At 44.1% G+C, this 22734-nt stretch overlaps 1 protein-coding gene across 2 annotated transcripts; it reads left to right on the top strand.

The window, feature by feature from the left end:
* Positions 1–3833: 3833 nt before the first annotated feature.
* PCBD1 (pterin-4 alpha-carbinolamine dehydratase 1) lies at positions 3834–22365 on the top strand. 2 transcript variants are annotated; one of them, XM_066600476.1, is made up of 5 exons: positions 3900–3983; positions 5297–5359; positions 18334–18465; positions 18703–18783; positions 21940–22365. In XM_066600476.1, the coding sequence occupies exons 1-5, from the start codon at positions 3981–3983 to the stop codon at positions 22036–22038; spliced, it is 378 nt and encodes a 125-aa protein (XP_066456573.1). In that variant the 5' UTR covers positions 3900–3980; the 3' UTR covers positions 22039–22365. The 2 variants fall into 2 exon arrangements, with proteins under 2 accessions (XP_066456574.1, XP_066456573.1); XM_066600477.1 differs by lacking the exon at positions 5297–5359 and having other exon boundaries at positions 3834–3983.
* Positions 22366–22734: the final 369 nt, after the last annotated feature.

The following is a 22734-nucleotide window of genomic DNA, read 5'->3' as shown; positions in this document are numbered from 1 at the left end:
CTGGATTCTGTCCTCTCTTGGGCTAATTACTTTGTTTTATATAATCTTTCAAACACATCCTTTTAGGGAGGTCTATAATATATCTAACTCTTCTTCACTTACCCCACTTCTACACTCTACCTTGGAAACTTGAGCCCCTTCTTCCCACTGCATCCCCCACACACCCCATTGCACCTTTTATCCGTTTATGCACAAATACAGCTGTTTGCTCATACAGGTGTATGTATAGCACCCTATGTGTATATTTTCTTCCCGTAACCACCCATCCCTATTGTTGAAGCTCCGCATCCGTTTATTGCTGTATACTATTCATTTTGTGTATGTTTCCCCCAATTCCTAAAGCACTGCAGAATATGTTGGTGCTATATAAAGATTGTTATTACATTGTTATGAAATTTTGGTGCATATTCTGCAGCAACAATTCCAGTGTGTGAATTCACCCTTGCAGCCTTAATACTTGAAATAGGAGGATGGGAGGGGGGGGGGGGAGAATAGAACCTATTGATTCCAATGGGTTTGTTCACATGGGTGAATTTTACATATGGATTTTGGCTGCACCAAAAAAAAAACGCAGCATGTGTAACATGAAAGGGGATGCATAATATGCAGCGTAATTGCTCTGGAAAAAGAACACATCTGGAACTAATTAGCCATTTCAAGCAGTGTGTCTTGTATGCAGTCCATAAATGAACAAGCCCCGTGCCCGGTAAAAGTACAATACACTGTTAAATACACTGATATGCACGTAAAAAAGAATAGTTCGATCTGCAAAAGCACAGCACTGAGGCACATGAAAATGTGCGTATGTTCATGTGAAGGAGCCCTAAAGCCCCATTTAGACACATAGATTATCACTTGCAATTCATCCTAACGCTAAAAGTGAGCGATGGTTTTGCTTTTAAAGACAGACATTTTTTTCCTAACGACAATCATTGGAAAATTCGGACTTTTAGGTCGTTGTATTATCGTTTTGTAGTGTTTGCATTGAAAACTCCACTAAAATCACTGAACGACTGAAGGATGTCACTTTGACCAAACGAAAAGCAAACAGACAAACGATGGATTTTAGGGCTCATGTCCACGGGGAAAATAGGATTTAGGATCCGCAGCGGATTTCCTGCATGCGGATCCGCACCCCATAGGGATGCATTGACCACCCGCGGGTAGATAAATACCCGCGGATCGTCAATAAAAGTGATTTAAAAAAAAATGGAGCATGAAAAAATCTGGACCATGCTCCATTTTCATGCGGGTCTCCCGCGGGGACGGCTCCCGCGGGCTTCTATTGAAGCCTATGGAAGCCGTCCGGATCCGCGGGAGACCTAAAATAGGAATTTAAAGCATTTACTCACCCGCAGCGGACCGCGAAGCTCTTCTCTTCCTCACGGCCGCATCTCCCTTGCTTCGGCTCGGCGGATGTGCCCGGCGCATGCGCGCGGCACGTCGACGACGTGCCGGCGACGTGCCGCCGGCGTCAGGAATTCATCCGCCGGCCGAAAATGAAGATCCGGCCGTGAGGAAGAGCAGAGCTTCGTCGCCCGCGCCGGATAGGTAAATTCTTTTAAATTGCTATTTTCGGCGCTCATGTCCGCGGGGCAGGAGGGACCCGCTGCAGATTCTCCATGGAGAATCTGCAGCGGATCTGATTTTCCCCGTGGACATGAGGCCTTAAGCAGACTGAAAGACAACGATGAGCGAATCTTTAATGAAAACTGCATGCCGGCCACAAGATAGACAACGATTATCGGTTAAACTATGGCTTTTAAGCAAATTTCGAGCGATAATCGTCATGTCTAAATCAGCCTTAGGGTGCATTCAGACAACCGTATAATGGCCGGGTACTTATGCCGGCTGATATATGAGTCTCTCTCTGCAGGGAGAGGAGGCTGGAAGAGCAAGGAGCAGTGCACTGACCTCCCGCCCCCTCTCCACCCCCCTGCACTATTTTCAATGAGGAGAGGCGAGGTGGGGGCGGGGCTAATTCCCGAAATTTAGCCCCGCCCCTGTCCCACCCCCTTTCATTGCAAGTAGTGCAGAGGGGCGGAGAGGGGGTGGAGAGGAGGCAGAGAGGGGGCGGGAGCTCAGAGCACTGCTCCCGGCTCTTCCAGCCTCCTTCCTCTGCAGAGAGAGACGTCATATATCGGCCGGCGTGAATACCCGGCCGATATACGGTCGTCTGAATGCATCCTTAGGGTGGATTCAGATGACCGTATATTGGCTTGGTTTTCACGCCGAGCCGATATACGGTGTCCTCATCTGCAGGGGGGAGAGGATGAAAGAGCCAGGAGCAGGAATTGAGCTCCCGCCCCCTCTCTGCCTCTCTCCACCCCCTCTCCGCCCCTCTGTACTATTTGCAATGAAAGGAGGCGGGACGGGGCTAAGTGGGGAGAATTAGCCCCACCCCCATCCCGCCTCTCCTCATTGCAAATAGTACAGAGGGGCGGAAAGGAGGCAGAGAGGGGGCGGGAGCTCAGAGCACTGCTCATGGCTCTTCCAGCCTCCTCCCCCTGCAGAGAGAGACAACGTATATCGGCTCGGCGTGAAAACCGAGCCGATATACGTTCGTCTGAATCCAGCCTCAAGACTAGAGTATAAAACGCTGGTCTGCCTTCCCCCTGTGTGTACAGAATTCTCTCATCTGAGACCTTATTTATTGAACTTTTAATAGGAAAGATCAGGGGTGGCAAACTCGCCTTCACCGAGGGCCACATCAGCATTCTGATTGCCTTCAAAGGACTGTTTATAAGGGCTCATTCACACAGGCATATTTGTGCTCCACAGTGCATGTGTACTTTTTACTTGCGTAATACAGACAGCTTTATCCCTATTGATTTGTATTGGGGTTTTCAAATATACGTTTTTCACATGTATTATATGTGCATGAAAAAAATTGCAGCGCGTCCTGTTTTGGTTTACATTATGGCCCGAAATTGCTCACGGGATTGCATAAATACGCAGTGAAAATGCATAATACATGCATATTCACTACATATTTATGACGGAAGGCAGAAGATATCTATGGGACCTTCTTGTGTTTTTTCTTTGCGCATGTGAAAAACGCAGTGAATATGTGTGCAAAAAAAAAGCACAAGAAGGTTGAAAAATGCAGTGATTACACAGTTTGGTCTGTAAAAATCCTATGTACTTCATGGACCAAAACTGCATCCGCCCGTGTGAATGAGCCCTAAGTGTAACTACTCCTTACCACAGCTATGGCGCTATATGCACTATGATGATTAGCTTTCTCACCTTCCACCTTTTTAGCCACGAGCTTCCTACTTTGAAGGGTGGCTGGGATGCCCAGGTAGGGGGTCGGAGCTGTGCCACAACTGCTGAACAGAGTGGTGTGGACATGCGCTGCAATTCGAAATTCAAGGTGGCACCCTCTCCCTGTGCTGACTGCGCCCTCTAGGGAAAGTGGAGAGCTGTCACTTCTGCATCCGAACCTTGTTGGGGGCCACACAAATTTATATGGTGGCCCAGATTCAGCCTGCGGGCCTCGAGTTTGACACATGTGGATAAGATCATGTATTTACAGTAACATAAGGATCAATAAACATAACATCATGTGTTTACAATAACATCATATGTTACATTGTAATAATGATTGTTTCTTATGTACAAAGCTGTATAGGAAGAAGTCTACTTCTGTGCACTGTGGATATCCGGTATACGAGTACATTGTGAATTCATCTAGTTCAGCAATCATTAACCTGATTACTGATAAGCATTTTTAGACATGAAGTCCTGCAGGCGCACAAATAATATGGCCACCAACTCCATCTACTGAAAGCTCTGAAGCTGAATCACCTTCTACTCCTCTGTGCTTCCAATGAAGCTCAGCCCTGATTGTTTGCACTGGGCGGATTCGCAGCCCTCCTCCTCCTCCTCTTAACAACCAGCCTGAGAAGCAGAAGCTGAGCTCCTGCAAGTGACAGAAGCCGCAGCTGAGCCACCAGTTGATAATCCCTTGTGTAGACATGGTAAGATGCTTTCATAGACTATTTGCTTTCATTGCCATGTTGTACTTTACTAGGTGGAAAGATGTAGATTCTTGGGCAGTTGTTGTAGATACCTGGAAGAGATAGAAGACACAAGTCAAAGTACATTAGTTAATGAACAGCCAAGGATTGCTGCATAATAAGGCTGGAGATATAAACTTCACCTGACTTTTCTTCCTATGTTGCCAAGGCAGGAACTGGAAATAATGTTGTTTTAGGCTACTTTCATACTTGTGTTAGGTTCATTTCAGGGTTTCTGTCTTACTGCTTCATTTTTGGAGGAGAGAAACTAATGTCAAATGGAAAATAAATAAGTGTGTGTGTGTGTGTGTGTCCGTCCCCCACTGATTTCAATGGGGCTTCGAAAGTACGGGAAGGCTTCTGTTCCACCGAATGGAAGCAAACAGAAGCCTTTCCTTTTTTTAAAACCCCATTGAGATCAATGGCGAAAAAAAAATTGATATTTTTTATTTCAGTCCCTCTCCTTCAAAAATGGAGCATAGAGACGGAGACCCTTAACTGACCCTATTACAGGTGTGAAAGCAGCCTTGCTCTTACTACCTAATTGTCTAAAAAAGTATAGATAACAATTAGATGAGCGAGCATACTCGCTAAGGGCAATTGCTCGATCGAGCATTGCCCTTAGCGAGTACCTGCCCACTCGGGAGCAAAGATTCGGCTTTCAGCGCGCAGGGAGCTGCGGGGGAACGGAGGGGAGATCTCTCTCCACCCCTACTGACTGCCGCAATGCACCTGTCACCCGCGCCGGCAGCCGAACCTTTTCTCCCGAGCGGGGAGATACTCGCTAAGGACAATGCTCGATTGAGCAATTGTTCTTAGCGAGTATGCTCGCTCATCTCTATTAACAATCTTATGATACACAATTAAGTTTCAGAAAATGGTAAAACGATGACCTGACAGCCGTTCATCACACACACTCACATTTTCACAGAAAAGTTGGAAAAGTTGCTGAATGTTAAGTAAATTATTGCTTACCGCCAGCAGATTACATTTTTTAACTTGCAATCGTACCAAGTCAAATGTCTTTCATGTTCTACCAACTGCATAAAGCTGTGGGCATGAGAGGGTTAATACAGTGTTTCAGGGTAGATGAGTTGAGAACCAGTTTGCTCTGCATGTTTTAATGAACATTGCTCAATACTAAATGTAATTTGAAACATGAGGGGGACGTCTGGAAGTTATTGTAGAGATGCCGCGATGGAAATGGCGATGAGCATCACATGTTTTCTGACTTTGTAGCAGCCGCGTTTACAGCTGCAGATTATATTCTCTAGGCCAGCAGGAAGAGATCGTGGCAGGATCCTGGTCCTTCTTTCCAAACAAGAATGAATATCCCGGTATTCTTCTATTATGCACTGCATATACTATTGGGGCTTATTCACATGAACACATTCTTGCTGCTTATCACGCGCGCAACACTTGTGTGTGCAATATGCAGTGAACAGAACTTATTTGGTCACACGCAGTTTTTGCATCTTTCCTAAGGCGGAACTTGGCTGCAACTCACGAATATTTCCACACCAAGATCTTCTCTGTATGGATTATGATGAGGAAGTGAAAAGGGTTTAATTCTTTCAGCAAATCCGCATCAAAATCCAGATTTATGGTGCATTCCCACGAACGTATATCAGCTTGGTTTTCACGCCGAGCCGATATACGTCGTCCTCATCTGCAGGGGGGGGGGGGGGGGGGATGGAAGAGCCAGGAGCAGGAACTGAGCTCCCGCCCCCTCTCTGCCTCCTCTCCGCCCCTCTGCACTATTTGCAATGGGGAGAGGCGGAACAGGGCTAATTCTCAGAACTTAGCCCTGCCCCCATCCCGCCTCCTTTATTGCAAATAGTGCAGAGAGGGGTGCAAAGGAGGCAGAGAGGGGGCGGGAGCTCAGTTCCTGCTCCTGGCCCTTCCATCCTCTTCCCGTAACCCCCCCCCCCTTCCTGCAGATGAGGACGACGTATATCGGCTCGGCGTGAAAACCGAGCCGATATACGTTCGTGGGAATGCAGCCTTAGGCTCGTGTCACACGGGTGTACTTGAACAGCGTTTTGCAAGCGCAGTGGGTTTGTTCACATAGGCGTATTTTGCACGTGCATTTAGTTTGGCAAAAAAATACATAGCACTCTCTCCTATTTTCCTGCCCGTGTGCAAAAGAAAATGGCACATATTGAACTAATTAACTTACTCCCATTCATTGAAATGAGTAATTATAGTTGCATGAGTGCACAAAAAGTACATTAATATATGCAATGCCCATTGCGCAAATGCAATTAAATGCACTTACGGCCGTGTGGCATTAGCCTTTGACATGCAGTTTTTTGGGTGGCTGCGGTGGTGTGTTTTGTTTTTTTCATGTTCCCACAGTTAGGGGTTGGAGGGCTGCTGACTAGGTACACACTGCAATATGGGATATAAGGTGGTGGTCATGGTGGCGGCTCAACTTCTGTTCTCCATGTCTGAGTCCTGGCTCTGAAGCCTGCAGCCTGATCATCACTTCTGGAGGAGAGGACTGAAATAGGTGTACTACTGCCCCTACACAACTCCCCCTCTATGTTCAGAGGCTAATAGATGAGCAGAGAGGGAGATGATGAAGGTGACTCTTTGCCGTCTGGCCCAGGTGGACTCTCCAAGGGAGTGGGTGGGAGTTCATGTGACCGTTCATAAGCATTGAGGTTGTTAACATGCTTGCCGTATTTTAAGCGCTTACCGCAGAGAGCTTTACTCTCATCCTGTGCGGTTTCAAAGAATACCTAGGCTGCACAAGTCCTTGCTGGGGGCCTGATGTTGGTGCTGCTGTGACTAGTAGTAGCTGATGGTGACGGTATGAACTTTTTGTTTGTCTGCAAGACCCCACTCCCTGTGTTGGAAGTTGGTGAGCAGCACCCTGCAAGCTCTTCCTCCTCCCTCTGCAAGCTGCTATCATGTCTTCATTTTTGTTCATGTTGGATCAAGCACCTCATCACCATCCACCTTCTCTTCCCTTTCATTGTCCTTCTCGTCCTGTATGGACTCTTGTTATTGTGAACATCAGGAGCTGGCACCTCAGTTTCGGCATCCCCAAGTCCACATTGCCTGTGGAGGGCTGACCGCACGCACTGACCCAACCTCATCTTCAGAGGAAAAGTGGTTGGGCATCAGTGCATTCAATGTCTTGATCTTCTTTCTCTGGTTATTTGAACTGCCTGGTTAACATCCATGACACTGAATGATCAAACAGCTCCTCCGACTGATCCATGTGGACTGCTTCGGAGGGTGTGGGGGAATGGCATGGGTTGAAGTAGAGTGAGAATGCTTATGAACAACTGGTGCAGACTGACCACTATGTGCCAGGATTGAAATATAAGTCCTACCCCAAAAAGAGGCCCTTTCTGCATTAAGAACAGCAAAAAAAACCAATACATTACCTACCAGGCGCTGTCTGCTCTGTCGCACTTCTCCTCCGAAGCTCCGTCACACTTGTCTGCAGTCTTCAGTCAGCACTTCCTGGTCAGGGAATTCAAAAATCCCACCTCCTAGGAAGCGCTGGCTCTGATTGGCTGCCCCGTGTTGCTCCAGAACCAATCGGAGCCAGCGCTTCCTAGAGGAGATGTGTGGCTGGAGCAGACAGCGGCTCTTAGGTAATGTTTTGGGTTTTAATGCAGCTAGGTGTTATTTCAGGGGAAACGGTAGGATTTCTTACTGTAAAAGTTGCTCCATAGGAAAAAGTGGGCTACAAAAAATCACTTATGTGAAGCAAAAGCACAGGCTTCACATAAATTTGATTTGTAGCACTGTTGCATGGCACAATTTTATTGCCTGTGAAAGCTGCCTTATAGGCATATCAATGTGATGCGGCTTTTCTTTGTCCTGTGCTCAACTGTAAATTGTGCCTATATTATATATGGGTAGGTGATGTGATGCAGGTGTCCAAAGAAACTGCTGCCCATATATAAGATGAAGGCCACATTTGGTGACCTAAGCAAGGTGTCCTGGCTGCTAATTGGCTGCACGCTGACCTCTACGGCAGGCATTATGGTAAATTCAATCTTGCCATGATTTTTCAACAAAAAAAAAATCTGTGTGTGCGTGTTTGTGTTTTTTTTTTTTCCCCCTTTAAATTGCCCGGCTGATCAAGACAAGTAACACTAACCATAAACTCCTTTTGGTTATGTTCATACATTTAGTTTTGTCTGCAGATTTTTGTGCAGCAAACATTCTGCGTTTAATGGTGCGGATCTCACTCCATGATTTACATAGTATGCAAGGCTGAAAAAAGACAACGTCCATCTAGTTCAGCCTGTTTCCACACCCTTCCTTGTTGATCCAGAGGAAGGCAAAAAAAAAAAAAAAAAAATGGGGCAGACGCCACTTTACCTCTTTTGTTGGAAAAAATCCCTTTGCCAACTCCATAATGGCAGTCAGAATAATGCATGGATCAACATTTGAAGTTTCTACCTGACTCCAAGATGCGGATCCACAACCCCGCTGGTCACCTAATGACTATATCCTGCCAAGTCGTAGTGTAGTGGCCCAGAGTTAACGTTTGTCTTGTGCAATGGTATTGTCAGTGTCTTCTATGTTGTATGTAATTTGATATGTATTCCACTGAATAAGTTAAGATCTGGGTTATGTCTGGAAAATGTTTCATATTGTATGTTCTGTGACTGTGTTTTATACATATGTTGGTAAGATGCAGAGTCAGTTGGTTAGAGAGTGAGGCAGTCATCTAGTCTAAGTTTGTACGTGAGCGAGCCATATAGACTGTCTGTGTGGTCCAGAATGGAAGAGGCTGAAAGGTATCCCTCAGCTTGGCCGGGACTGCTTCACCCAGGATGTGCCAGTGCTGTTATCAGCACTGAAAGTGAGTGAGAAGGACACCAAAAGAGCGAGTGTTGACCAGTAGAGAGTTGGAGAAAAAGTGGCCGGGAGCAGGATCGCACAGATAACTAGAACTGTGGATTGTCTCGATCACTCTAAGACGTCTTCCCTGTCACACCACCTTTTGAGAGTGTAAATTGTGCCAAACTGTTATTGTTGTATTGCAACTTTATTGGAGTTCAGTGAACGGATATTACCCACAATTCTCAGTTTGTCCAGAAAGTTATCCTTGCACGTAGACTACTTTATTCTCACTTCAAGATTCACTGCAAAAGATGAAATGGTCGCGTCACGAGTGACAACTGACTTTAAGGTAACCACTAGTTACCCTATCCCTGTGACCTCCGCCAGCAGTAACTTGGACTGGTCCTGAGCTACCCTCAGGGGAGGAGATGTTAGAGTCACCGTGACAGAAACCTTTATCTACCCCACCATCTTCTTGGCTCTGAGCCCACTCCTTGAATGCTGCAGTAGCCCTCCAAAAAGATGTCTAGTCCCCTTTTAAATGCCTCCGTTGATATATATATATATATTTTTTTTTTCCTATCACCACGTCCTCAAGCAGAGAGTTCCACAGTCTCACTGCTCTTACAGTAAAGAACTCCCTTCTGTGTTGGTGATGGAGCCTTCTTTCTTCTAGACATAGAGGATGCCCCCTTGTTACTGTCACAGTTCTGGGTATAAACAGATCATGGGAGAGATCCTTGTATTGTCCCCTAATGTATTTATACATAGTTATTTGGTCAGCTCTTAACCGTATTTTTAATACATTTGCGTCCCTGACCCCCATCTATAGATTATCCTGCATTATTTGTTTAAGGTCCAGTGCTTTCAGTGCAAATCCTTTTAACATTTATTTGAAAGGGTGCAGAGAAAACAAATGTCATGCTTGACAAAGTCCTCTACAGGACGAAACGTCGCAAGTTTTGTTGCCTATGCTGATGGAGTTTTTAACCCAATAAAGATGAAAATTGGATTTGGATTCCCTGAAGATTCCAGGATGTCTTTTTGAAATAGCTTCCATTTGATGCTGCTCTCCATACACACTTTCTTTATTTGAAAGGGTGAAATCTGCAGATTTGATATCCACAGCGCTGGTCAGCTTATGCTGCATATTTTCTCTGCAGCACATGGACAGAGTTACTAAAACATTCCATTCAAAATTCTTCTTCTGCGAATGCTGAAGGCTTTTTGAAGCCAATGTGGCTGCTGGAAATCTGCAACATTTCTGACGCATGTGAACTCTCCCTTTACCACCTTATTAAACTGGAAACCTGCTACACATCTGTAAGAGCCCATAAACTCCTATTACAGCGCTGGAAATTGTATGGCATTGTGATGCAGGAGTCCTTAAACTGTGGAATGTTGAACATTAGGTACTTATGTATTGCTTATATAGTGTCCATATGTTCCAGAGGTACAGTTAGGGCCAGAAATATTTGGACAGTGACACAAGTTTTGTTATTTTAGCTGTTTACAAAAACATGTTCAGAAATACAATTTTATATATAATATGGGCTGAAAGTGCACACTCCCAGCTGCAATATGAGAGTTTCCACATCCAAATCGGAGAAAGGGTTTAGGAATCATACCTCTGTAATGCATAGCCTCCTCTTTTTCAAGGGACCAAAAGTAATTGGACAATGGAATCTAAGGGCTGCAATTAACTCAGAAGGCGTCTCCCTCGTTAACCTGTAATCAATTAAGTAGTTAAAAGGTCTGGGGTTGATTCCAGGTGTGTGGGTTTGCATTTGGAAGCTGTTGCTGTGACCAGACAACATGCGGTCAAAGGAACTCTCAATTGAGGTGAAGCAGAACATCCTGAGGCTGAAAAAAAAGAAAAAATCCATCAGAGATAGCAGACATGCTTGGAGTAGCAAAATCAACAGTCGGGTACATTCTGAGAAAAAAGGAATTCACTGGTGAGCTTGGGAACTCAAAAAGGCCTGGGCGTCCACGGAAGACAGCGGTGGTGGATGATCGCCGCATACTTTCTTTGGTGAAGAAGAACCCGTTCACAACATCAACTGAAGTCCAGAACACTCTCAGGGAAGTAGGTGTATCTGTCTCTAAGTCAACAGTAAAGAGAAGACTCCATGAAAGTAAATACAAAGGGTTCACATCTAGATGCAAACCATTCATCAATTCCAAAAATAGACAGGCCAGAGTTAAATTTGCCGAAAAACACCTCAAGAAGCCAGCCCAGTTCTGGAAAAGTATTCTATGGACAGATGAGACAAAGATCAACCTGTACCAGAATGATGGGAAGAAAAAAGTTTGGAGAAGAAAGGGAACGGCACATGATCCAAGGCACACCACATCCTCTGTAAAACATGGTGGAGGCAAGGTGATGGCATGGGCATGCATGGCTTTCAATGGCACTGGGTCACTTGTGTTTATTGATGACATAACAGCAGGCAAGAGTAGCCGGATGAATTCTGAAGTGTACCGGGATATGCTTTCAGCCCAGATTCAGCCAAATGCTGCAAAGTTGATCGAACGGCGCTTCACAGTACAGATGGACAATGACCCCAAGCATACAGCCAAAGCTACCCAGGAGTTCATGAGTGCAAAAAAGTGGAACATTCTGCAATGGCCAAGTCAATCACCAGATCTTAACCCAATTGAGCATGCATTTCACTTGCTCAAATCCAGACTTCAGACGGAAAGACCCACAAACAAGCAAGACCTGAAGGCTGCGGCTGTAAAGGCCTGGCAAAGCATTAAGAAGGAGGAAACCCAGCGTTTGGTGATGTCCATGGGTTCCAGACTTAAGGCAGTGATTGCCTCCAAAGGATTCGCAACAAAATATCGAACCAAAAAATATTTTGTTTGGGTTATGTTTATTTGTCCAATTACTTTTGAGCTCCTTAACCCCTTAACGACCAAGGACGTTCCCGTACGTCCTGTGGCCACGGGGTATGTATGAAAAGAGGTTGCGATGCAACCTCTCTTCATACAGTGTGGGCGTCAGCTGTTTATAACAGCTGACACCCGTGGGCAATAGCCGCGAGTGGCCGCGCGGCCGATCGCGGCTATTAACCATTTAAATGCCGCTGTCAATTCTGACAGCGGCATTTAAATCCCCCGAACGATGTTCGGGGGTCCCGCACGCCCCCCCCCCCCCCCCCGCGGTGAGATCGGGGGAGCCGTGCAGGTGTCATGGCAGCCGGGGGCCTAATGAAAGGCCCCAGGGCTGCCTTAACAGACTGCCTATGAAGCCATCCACACAGGGTGGCTTGATAAGACTGCCTGTCAAAAAGCAGTATGACGTAATGCTATAGCATTACGTCATACTGCAGGAGCGATCAAAGCATCGCATCTTAAAGTCCCCCAGGGGAACTTCAAAGCAATCAATAAAGTTTTTTTTAATTGAAAAAAAAAAAAGTTGTAAAAGTTTAAATCACCCCCCTTTTGTCATATCTATTATTAAAAAAATCTAAATAATAAATTAAAAATATGTATTTGGTATCGCTGCGTCCGTAAACGTCCGAACTATCAAAGTAGTGCATTATTTTTCCCGCACGGTGAACGTCGTCCGAAAAAAAAAATAAAGAACGCCAGAAATGCACTTTTTTAGTTACCCTGTCTCCCAGAAAAAATGCAACAAAAAGCGATCAAAAAGTCGTATGTATTCTAAAATGGTACCAACGTAAACTACAGGACATCCCGCAAAAAATGAGACCTTGCTCAACTGCGTCGACGCAAAAATAAAAAAGTTATTGTGCGCACAAAATGACCGCAGAAAATAATTGAAAAAAATTTAATGTCTTTGAAAAAAAAAAAGAGTATAGTGAAAAAAAAACTATACAAGTTTGGTATCCTAGTAATCGTACCGACCCATAGAATAAAGTTATCATGTCGTTTTTGTTGCCGTTTGTGCGCCGTAAAAACAAGACGCACTAAAAGATGGCGAAATGTTGTTTTTTTTTTCCCATTTTACTCCACTTAGACTTTTTTAAAAGTTTTTCAGTGCATTATATGGTACTTTAAATAGCACTATTGAAAAATACAACTCGTCCCGCAAAAAACAAGCCCTCATACAGCGACGTCGATGGATAAATAAAGGAGTTACGATTTTTTTAAAGGGGGGAGGAAAAAACGAAAATGGAAACAGAACAATGGCCGCGTCATTAAGGGGTTAAATGTGGAGTACTTGTAAAGAAATGTGTACAATTCCTACATTTTCTATCAAATATTTTTGCTCAACCCTTTAAATTAAACGTTACAATCTGCACTTGAATTCTGTTGTAGAGGTTTCATTTCAAATCCAATGCGGTGGCATGCAGAGCCCAACTCGCGAAAATTGTGTTACTGTCCAAATATTTCTGGCCCTAACTGTATGTACAAAGATTGTCATCACTTCCCAGGGTTCCAGTGTAGCTGACAGCCCATTCTCCTTATCTTTGATATATACACGTATGTAGGGATTGAAGGCAAGGGCCCTCTTCCTGTTGATATGGATCGGGTGGGGGGCTTAGTCAAAACTGTACGCTTAGCTTATTTAGTCATTGCTCACTTATAGAGGTCTTGGTGTGGTTCCTTTGAGTGGTCTACACAGAGAATATGATAAGAGTTGAAACAAGTGGTCACAATACTAGCAGAGATGAGGGTCCCATTCAACAATTAAGAACACTTTGCCCCCTCCCTCCTTTAGGGAAGTGTCTTTAGAGGGATAAAAGATGTGGGGTGACACATAAGCAGGGGTGCTGATGGCGTGAGTAAACTGCGCTTGGAAGACTCTGGGGATCCTCCCACAATTCTAGGGTCTCTTAATCAGTGGACCTGACCAAACAGCTGAGCAATTGAGTGCCTCGTACCCAGGACTTGTGACGTAGCTACTCCAGCTGATGAGGAGAGTTTATGGAGCCGGGTCTGAAATTTCAACACAAATGTTTTCTTAATCCCATTACATATTATTCAGATGGGCACACAGGTGCACATTAGAGATGAGCAAACCTACTCGGCCACGCCCCTTTTTCGCCTGAGCGCCGCGATTTTCGAGTACTTCCGTACTCGGGTGAAAAGATTCAGGGGGGTGCTGTGGGTGAGTGAGGGGTTGCAGCGGGGGGAGAGAGAGAGAGAGGGCTTCCCCCTGTTCCCCGCTGCTACTCCCTGCTCTGCCACGCCTCCCCCTGCCCCCCGAATCTTTTCACCCAAGTACAGAGGTACTCGAAAATCGCGGTGCTCGATCGAGTAATTACTCGAAACGAGTATATTCACTCATCTCTAGTGCACATCCATGTTCCATACAATACCCAACTGTAAATCACACCAGTATATGACATGCTTTTTATATATATATATATATATATATATATATATATTTTATTTTATTTTTTTCTGAACAGATTATCAGTCAGATAAAGTTTAAGAAAATCGCTGGTCTAAAATTCCCTGTTAATTCTAATGGGTCTTCGCTCTGAGTTTGCTTAGTTACAAATTTGGACAGAACTCGGATGCAACAAAATAAATCGTCTGTGTGAATGGGCCCTTAGGCTGCTTTACTTTGCCTTGGTAACTGTCTGCTTAGTGAAGCCTATGGCGCATATGTATTATGTCCGGTAGATCACTTTTCTGCTGTACAAAAGTTGCAATTTTGGCACAAACTGCAAAATTGCAACAAATATATTAAGTTTCGCAAGTCTCTTTATACATTTCTAGCAGGAATGCTGGAGCATAGTTTACTTTGCCCAGCGCATGAACTGCCAGGGTAAGTAAATACGTTCCTATGTGTTGACTGCAACTGGTATCCTGTGTCTCCACAAATTGAAAAATACAACTCCTTTCACAAAAATCAAGCCCTTATATGACTGTGTCGGAGAACAATTACAGAATAAAGTTATGGTTTTTGAAATTGGTGAGGAGAAAAAGGGGGGAAAAAAGTGGTTGTCTTCAAGGGGTTAATCCGTTTCACTTCTTAGAGGAAATATAAGGACCCAAATATTTGGTTTTAGTTATGCCCCATTTCTCATGCTTTTTTCCATACTGTATGTGAATAAGTGATACTCAGAAAAGTGAGGAGCTAAAACCTTAATTGTACTGTGAAGGCTTAAAAGGGTTATCCCATGATGCAGCACCCCAACCGTGACTCAGATCTGAAATGTGATTGTTCTCAGCAAGAGAAACGACGTAATCTTGTAGATATGATACCTTTTAATGGCTAACAAAAATACATGATGTAATAATAGCGAGCTTCCGAACCGACGCAGGGTTCTTCTTCAGGCTTAAATGGATTGGATCTGAAGAGGCATGCATATTTATACACACTTATAACATACATACTTATGACAAGGCACAGATATGGATGTGATTGGTTCGCACTTAAAAGGAATTCTGCAACAGCAAACAAACTTTTTTTGACTGAAACGAATGGCAGCAGGTGGCCATGCATACACACCACCGCTTCATTGACTTGGGAAGATGGCAGTCAACTAAAGCTTTTCGTAAGACAGCCCCTTTAATAGTCCTGGGCTCTCATAAAGGTGGTCAGTTATTCTTGCTTCAATCCTCGGTTCTCTGTCCTTTCGTCCAGCCTGTACTGCGATGACTGAGCAGTATCTATTTTCTCATCTGGTTGCTAAGATACAGAAACGTCTCTTCCATTGAGCTTCACCGTAGAATGAACAATGTACTTGTGCGTAACCTTTTGCTTGGCACAAACATGACATATAAATGGAGACTGCATGCAAAAAATCCCCTATGAAGTGATTCACTATCTCATAAGTACAGGAAGGCCGGCTTCATGAGAGCATAGGCACAACTGCACACCTTGGCCAACTTTTCTTTGCTTTTTTTTTCCCTCCCCCTCTATGAAAGGGTTTAATGCATGCATGGCAGCGTATCTCACTGCACTTTTTCTGCCCACAGGGCATGGTTTTTTTTGCACATGGGACAAAAAAAGTAACAATTGAAATGGTTAATTTTGTCAAATAAGTTCCATATGTTATTTTTCCACCATAATTACGCAGTGCTTCACGCAATTCATTGTGTTTGCGCAACCCCTATTGTCTTCAATGGGGACTTTTTGCGCAAATACTTGGAAAGACTTTTTTTTTTGCATGCGCCAAACTACGGAACTGTTAGTGAACACATTGACCTGATTAGGTTCTATTCTCTGTGTATTGCATGCAAATTCGCCTATGTGAAGTCGGTTTAAGAATATAAGAAGTGTGTGCAGTTACTGAAGAGCAGCAGAACTTAAACCGAGAAGGGACCAAAAAAGGGATAGATGGGAGGGGGTGGGGGGTAAGAAATGACAGGCAGGAGATGAAGAAAGCACATAATTTGTCTTAGATTGAACCTGAAGGAAATGGTTTCCTAAAGCACAAATCTCGTACGGTTTTCTCGCCTGTGTGAAGCTGGTCTATGGTCTATTTCGCACCGGTATTGGAACCTACAGCCGGCGGTCCTGTCATACATTTGGCTCAAAATACTGGAAGAAAAAGCACTGCATGCATTGCTTTTTCTTTCGTCCAAAAGCCGGGCAGTTAGGCGGAAACTGAACAGACCCCATTAGTCGATGGGTTCCGTTTGGCCCTGTATGGTTCTGTCTTGAGATGGAGCCGTTCGGCCGCGGGGGAAGGGGGGTCCCTTTCCTGCTTCCTGAGCCCATCTGTGAAACCACCCTAAGATGAAGCGCTAGCAGAGTTCCCCACAACAGATTAGCAGTATTTCCCCATACTGTGCAAAGGAAGAATACTGTCAATTGGCTGTCGTTGGATAGGGGAGCTGGCTGCTCATGGACTCCGGCGCTCGGTGGTGGTCTGTCAAAACTCCTCAAGAAAAAGACACCATCCTGACTTTACCCTTCCGTTAGATAGGACAGGATAAACCTGGTGACAGATTCCCTTTAACAGGTTATTCAGCCTCAAGAAAAATTCTGAAAGCTGCTTACGAGGTTAGAAGAAGCAATACTCACCCCATGGGATCCACCACTGCTAGATGGCCCCTTTTTAAGGCTGGAACAGCAATTGGTGTTCTTTTTTTACTTTTTTAAAGCTAAACACAAAAGTGGACACGCAAGTAACAGACTTTTTCCTTTATTTTTCCTTCTCATTGGTTGCACTCCTGGCTTTGACTTAAACGGGCACAAAAACTGCATGTCTGCTTCCAGGCTAAGGGTTCACTCTCACGGGTGTATTGTCACTGTGTATTAACATAGTAATATTATATGTTAGGATGAAAAGAGGCACATGTTTACCGAGTAAAACCCATTACACAACCCCCCCCCCCTTCCTCCACCCAATGTTGATCCAGAGGAAGACAATTTTTCTCAATTAGGCCTCCTGCACAGGGGCAGGTCGGACCCTGTATGCGGGCTTCCCTCTGCGAGGTTTGACCTGGTGCCTGGCCAGTGACCCCTGCGGACCTGGCCGGTGTCTTCTGTCAGCGCTGCGGATGTGCTGGACTGCGCTCCGTCATGCATGCACAGTAGCCACTGGTGCTAGGCGATGACGCGGGACTGACTGCTTCCATTGACTTCCATGGAAGCCATCTGTACGTAGCCCACACAGAATCGCACCGTGTTGCAATTTCTTCTCCGTTAGTGAAAGATTGCAATCGATTTCCGCTCGTGGAGATGAAATCGCAATTTACCATCGCATGCTATGGGGCGGTATTTGCAGCGGAGTCTGAAGACTCCGCAACGAACGCCTCCTGCACACAGGCGGATTTAAAGGGGGGGAATTCCTTCCTGATTCCAATCTGACAATCAAATTAACAACCCTTCTGAAGTAATCAATGACATAACATGTAATATTGTATCACTCAAGAAAGGCGTCCAAAAAGCAGGTCAAATGAAATCACAGGTATGCACCTTTGAAATGTTTCACGCAATCTAGTAAATGGTTGGGTCAAGCAATACATCTTCTAACCTCTTTAGTGTCTCTGTAAAGGTATTCTTGTTGTTCACAACTGTACAAACAGTCCTGCAATCATCCATTTTTTTGTGCATGCTTATAAATCCACACCAAATATATCCTAAACATATCAGGACAGAATGGTGTGTCATCTTGTAATCCTTGGCCTCTACCACTAGACAAAAGCACACAATCGTATTCCCTCCATTACATGTTATACCTCTGTGACAAACTCAAACCGTTCACGTCCTTCCAATGCACAAAACTAAATAACTGGAAGTTTAATCCTACACAATTCAGGCTAAATTCACATCTGCGCTGTGAGCAGGAAAACTGAATCGCCTGGATAAACCGATCAGTCTGCTAATGAAACCAAATGGACCAGTTGACCATGATGGGGTCCGGTTGGTTTCTGCACCTGTCCAGCACTTTTACTAGACGAAAAAGTGCTGCATGCACAATTTTCTTTTCACCCGGCATTTCATGACAATTCTGTACCAGCAGCTCTGAACAAGTCTCCGACGCAGATGTGAATGGAGCCTGAACTGTAAATGTGTAGCACATTTTATATCCTCAATATATTGCTTCTGTGTTTAAAGGCAGGAAAGGCTCACAGACTCAGTGGTGAGGAACGAGAGCAGCTCCTACCTAACCTGAGGGCAGTTGGATGGAATGAAATAGATGGCAGAGATGCTATTTACAAAGAATTCCATTTCAAGGACTTCAATAAGGTAAGCATGAAACAAAGTAATTTTGGTTCTGATATGTTGACGCTTCCATCATTGCACTTTAGTATCTCCATTTTTCTCCACATGTCAACTATTGGCTATACTGTATGACTTAAAATGAAGTGGTGCCACTTTTGTCATCAGGATGATTAGATGTTGCTCTTGCTGACCATATAAAACTAGTGGGATATAAGTAATGAAAGCTTTAACATAATACTTCCATTATCCATCTATTTGTAGGCTTTTGGATTCATGACTAGAATTGCATTACAAGCTGAAAAGTTAGATCACCACCCTGAATGGTTTAACGTCTACAACAAGGTAATGGAAATTGCATACGGTAATATGTAGGAAAATGTATTAAATATTTAGTTATATCCTTACTTTTGCTTTAGGCTAGGGTTACATAGCAATTTTAGCCATGACACAGGTTGCAGTGTAGTTACGAATCCCTTGATTTGTGATAAAATCAGCACTCCAGGACTTGTTTTTTTTAAAAAAAGCAGAACTTTATTTCTCCATAGGAAAGCTGCAGCTGCGATGTTTCGACCTTGAAGAGGTCTTTATCAAGCATGCAGCACATTTAAACAGAATAAATAAAAAAAAAAATATATAATATATATTAGCCTACACCAATTACAGACTCCATAGAATATACACACCTGAACCACATAGATATCCATCCAAGCAGGTGTGGCCAACCATATCGCAGGTGTCGCCTCCCTATTAGCATTACTTTGTGTAAATAAGTGAACCCCCAGTATACAGACCTTGTATGTAAAGTCCGCAGCGTCCCCGGTCTTCCATGAAGCCTGCGCACAACCAGCCAATCAGCGATCAGCCTATGCCCAATCTATTTATGGCGTACATGGAAGAAACATTCATCTATACCTCCCCAGCCTGGACTTCGGTCCAGGTGTGGTGAAGGTATATTGATGATGGGTTTTTTTTTTCATTTGGAAGGGCAGTGAGGTTAATTTAAACTTGTACCATCAATATTTGAAGAACATACTACCAAGTCTGAAAGTCCAGACCTATTCTGAAATCTTGCACCACTCTCTCATATATATCCTCCCACCTTGTGGCATTGTGCTTGGGTTGTGCTGTTGCCCACTCCATTTATACTTTAAGATACAGGTTGCAGTGTAACCCTGTGACCCTTCAATCTCATAGAAGTCAATGGAGTTGCATTGTGACTCACAAGTAGCTGCGACCCTGACCCGCAGATCATGGAAAACCCAGTAAGATTTAATTCCTTGCGATCTGCAGGCTGCAGCAACGGGAGTAGTAATCCAACTGCATTGACGTTTATTCCAATGTGTAAGCCAAAGAAACAAAGACTCGCTGAATAAACAGCAACACCGCAGCAAAAGGCACACACTCCAAAGGGTACAAGTTAAAGGGATTGTTCCCAGATCTAAAAGTTAACCCCTGTCCAAAAGATAAGTGCATGATCATTTAGGGTTCTACCACTGGTACCCCTACCAATCCCAAGAACGGGAGTCTCGACTGTCCCCTTGGGAGTGGAGGTCACGCATGCTTACCTTTGCTCCATTCATTTCAATAACTGCCAAGTGCTCATAATTGGTAATTTCTGGCGCTATTGTTAAAAAAAAGTTTACAGTAGAGCGCTTCGTGTGGCCTCCGCCTCATCCACTTGGGGACAGTTGAGACCTCTGTTTTCGGTGGGGATATGTTTAGGTCTGTGTACAATCCCTTTTAATAAAATATTATTGCAAAAACTTTATAGAAGTCTTTTGAGAGTGAGGTATTCTACAGCATTTCTATTATAGCCTGCAGTCTTGTTCTTTTTGGATTTGCTTGCCACATAAAACTGTCATTTTAACCATTTTTTTTCTTCAAATTTTATTACATTGTCCCATCACAGGGCTACAGTGGGATCTTTAGTTGTGTGACCCAAAATTGAGTGTTAGCTGGCACTACGTCATAACTTTTTTTTTTTCCTTTTTAAAGTGACTTTTTAGAATGAGATCTTTACAAACCCATTTAGTTCCTCTACAGTAATACGGCGGTGTGGGGGCTTCAGAGGTGATGGCTGTTCCTTTTGAAAGAGAACACAGAATTCAGAAATTATATGATCAAGTTTTACATTCCTATTATGGTGACACACCCATCCCTCTAATGACCCCTTTACACATAACTATTATCGTTCAAACAAATTTGAGTGATAATCCTGCAGTGTAAATGCAAAAAAAAAAAAAAAGCTCAGTCTTTATTCGGAGTTCGTTATCGCTGACTTTCAGTCAGCATAAAATCGATCCCTGGCTTCTCGTTCTATATAAATGCTCAGCACCGAGAGAGAAGCTTGTGATCTAACAGCAAAGTCTGTCAGTCTAAACGCTCTACATGAGCGTTAATGACCTTAGCGGTGACGGCGGCTCTCGTGCAGTCGTTTTAGGTGACTGTCGTCCCTTGTAAAAGTGCCATTCAACTAGATTCTTATGTAGCAGTTTTTGTTCAGCTCTTTCCTAGGAGTCAAACAGATCCCATTTACTATAATGGATCCATCCACCTTCTGCTATGGCCTTTGACATTTTTTTCACCTGAGAAAATAGTGCAACAGACTGTTATTTTGTAATGGATCTGCGGCGTGTGAGAAAATGACCTTAAGGCCTCATGTCCACAGGGACAGATCCGCAGCGGGTCACCCGCACGCGTCATCCACGCCCCATAGGGATGCATTGGACACCCGCAGGTAGTTAAATACCTGCGGATGTCATTTTCCCTTGAGGCGCGGATTGCGTGTGCAGGAAATCACCCGCAGCATGCTCCATTTTAGTGCGGGCCTCCTGCGGGAACGGCTCCCACAGGGTTCTATTGAAGCCTATGGAAGCCGTCCGGATCCGCAGCACACCCACAGCTGAATTCCGGCTCGCCGGCGCGGGAGAGTAGGAGTTCGGAAAAAAAGTGCACAGCGCATGCGCGTGGCACGCTTCCGGCGTGCCGAGCACATCCGCCGGGCTGAAGAAAGAAGATCCGGCCGTGACGGAGGGCAGATCCACAGCATACGGACAGGTAAGCAAATCTTCTTTTTAGGCCTCATGTCCTCGGGAAAGGAGGGACCCGCTGCAGAATTCTGCATGAAGAATCCGCGGCGGGCCTGATTTTCCCCGTGGACATGAGGCCTAATGCGTGGAACTGTATAGCATGGATGTATGTATGTTGCTTTTGTTTGGGCCAAGGAAGGGGAGCTCTTTCATATTATTCATGTATTTATTTAATTTATGGGATTGTGTACAGTTTCTCTCCTCTTGTGTTCTTTTTTTTTTCCCCCTTCAACTGCAATTCCAATTTGTACTGCAAAGCAAAATTATTGCAAACTAATTTCCACTATAATCCAGATTTAATAGTGACAATAATTCTTGTAGCGTATAAATGTACAGCAGATTTGTTGAAAAAAATGTACATTTTGCAAGTTGCTATTAAAAAGGAATTGTAATATTCTGTGTTTTCCAGGTTCATATCACTTTGAGCACTCATGAATGTGGAGGCCTTTCTGAGAGAGACATTAACTTGGCCAGCTATATCGAACAAGTTGCAGCCACTGTGTCGTAACGCTGCCGCTTCTTGTTGCCATGTAACATGATGTCCAAAGAAAGCCACAGTTATTGGCTCAGCATGTTGTGATTTGGAATATGCCCGTTAATTTCTTGTAGCATTTTCCAAGATGCATTGCTAATGGTTGGAATATCACTAAATGATACTGACTCACCCTTTGTGCATTGAAACCGTATGTTCCATCATTTTATGTCCTGAATTGGTCCTAATACCTCTATATACAGCAGTATTACTAGACCTTTTATAGTTAAGATTGTTTGTTTGTATTCAATACATTGTGTAGAGGAACTTTAATAAATGCCTTATTTTTCTGTCCTGCATAAATGAAGTATTATTGGATTACTATTTGGGGAAAAATGTTGTAAAGAGGTTTTGTCATGTGAACATTGACCTTCATCTCTTCAGGACACCCAGAGGAAATTAAAGTGGAACATACACTTGTTCCTTCATATTTGAGTAGTGCTGAAAGAATAGTATATCCCCAAAAATGGATTTTATTTCAGAGAGTTTCCATAGCCAACTACAAGCGAGATGTAGAGAATAGACAGATGCAGTTATGGGTTCTGGAAAAATGTTCCCACCACCCATAATAGCACATAGGAATGGATGCTGGGGATGCCTAAAGCTTGTAATCTCCCCCCTCCCACAGATAAAGCCTGAGGAAGGACCCAAGACCAACCAGTCCTTCACTGA

Source organism: Eleutherodactylus coqui, chromosome 4 (genome assembly GCF_035609145.1).
Source record: "Eleutherodactylus coqui strain aEleCoq1 chromosome 4, aEleCoq1.hap1, whole genome shotgun sequence".
Lineage (NCBI taxonomy): Eukaryota > Metazoa > Chordata > Amphibia > Anura > Eleutherodactylidae > Eleutherodactylus > Eleutherodactylus coqui.
Note: the sequence above shows the minus strand (reverse complement) of the source record. Positions and strands in the feature narration are given on the sequence as shown.

What these genes read in the sequence shown, in the direction of transcription:
- PCBD1 (XM_066600476.1), top strand. An exon ending in AAACAAGAATGAATATCCCG is followed by an intron (nt 5,360 to 18,333) that starts GTATTCTTCTAT and finishes CTGTGTTTAAAG; the next exon opens with GCAGGAAAGGCTCACAGACT. An exon ending in GGTTTAACGTCTACAACAAG is followed by an intron (nt 18,784 to 21,939) that starts GTAATGGAAATT and finishes TGTGTTTTCCAG; the next exon opens with GTTCATATCACTTTGAGCAC.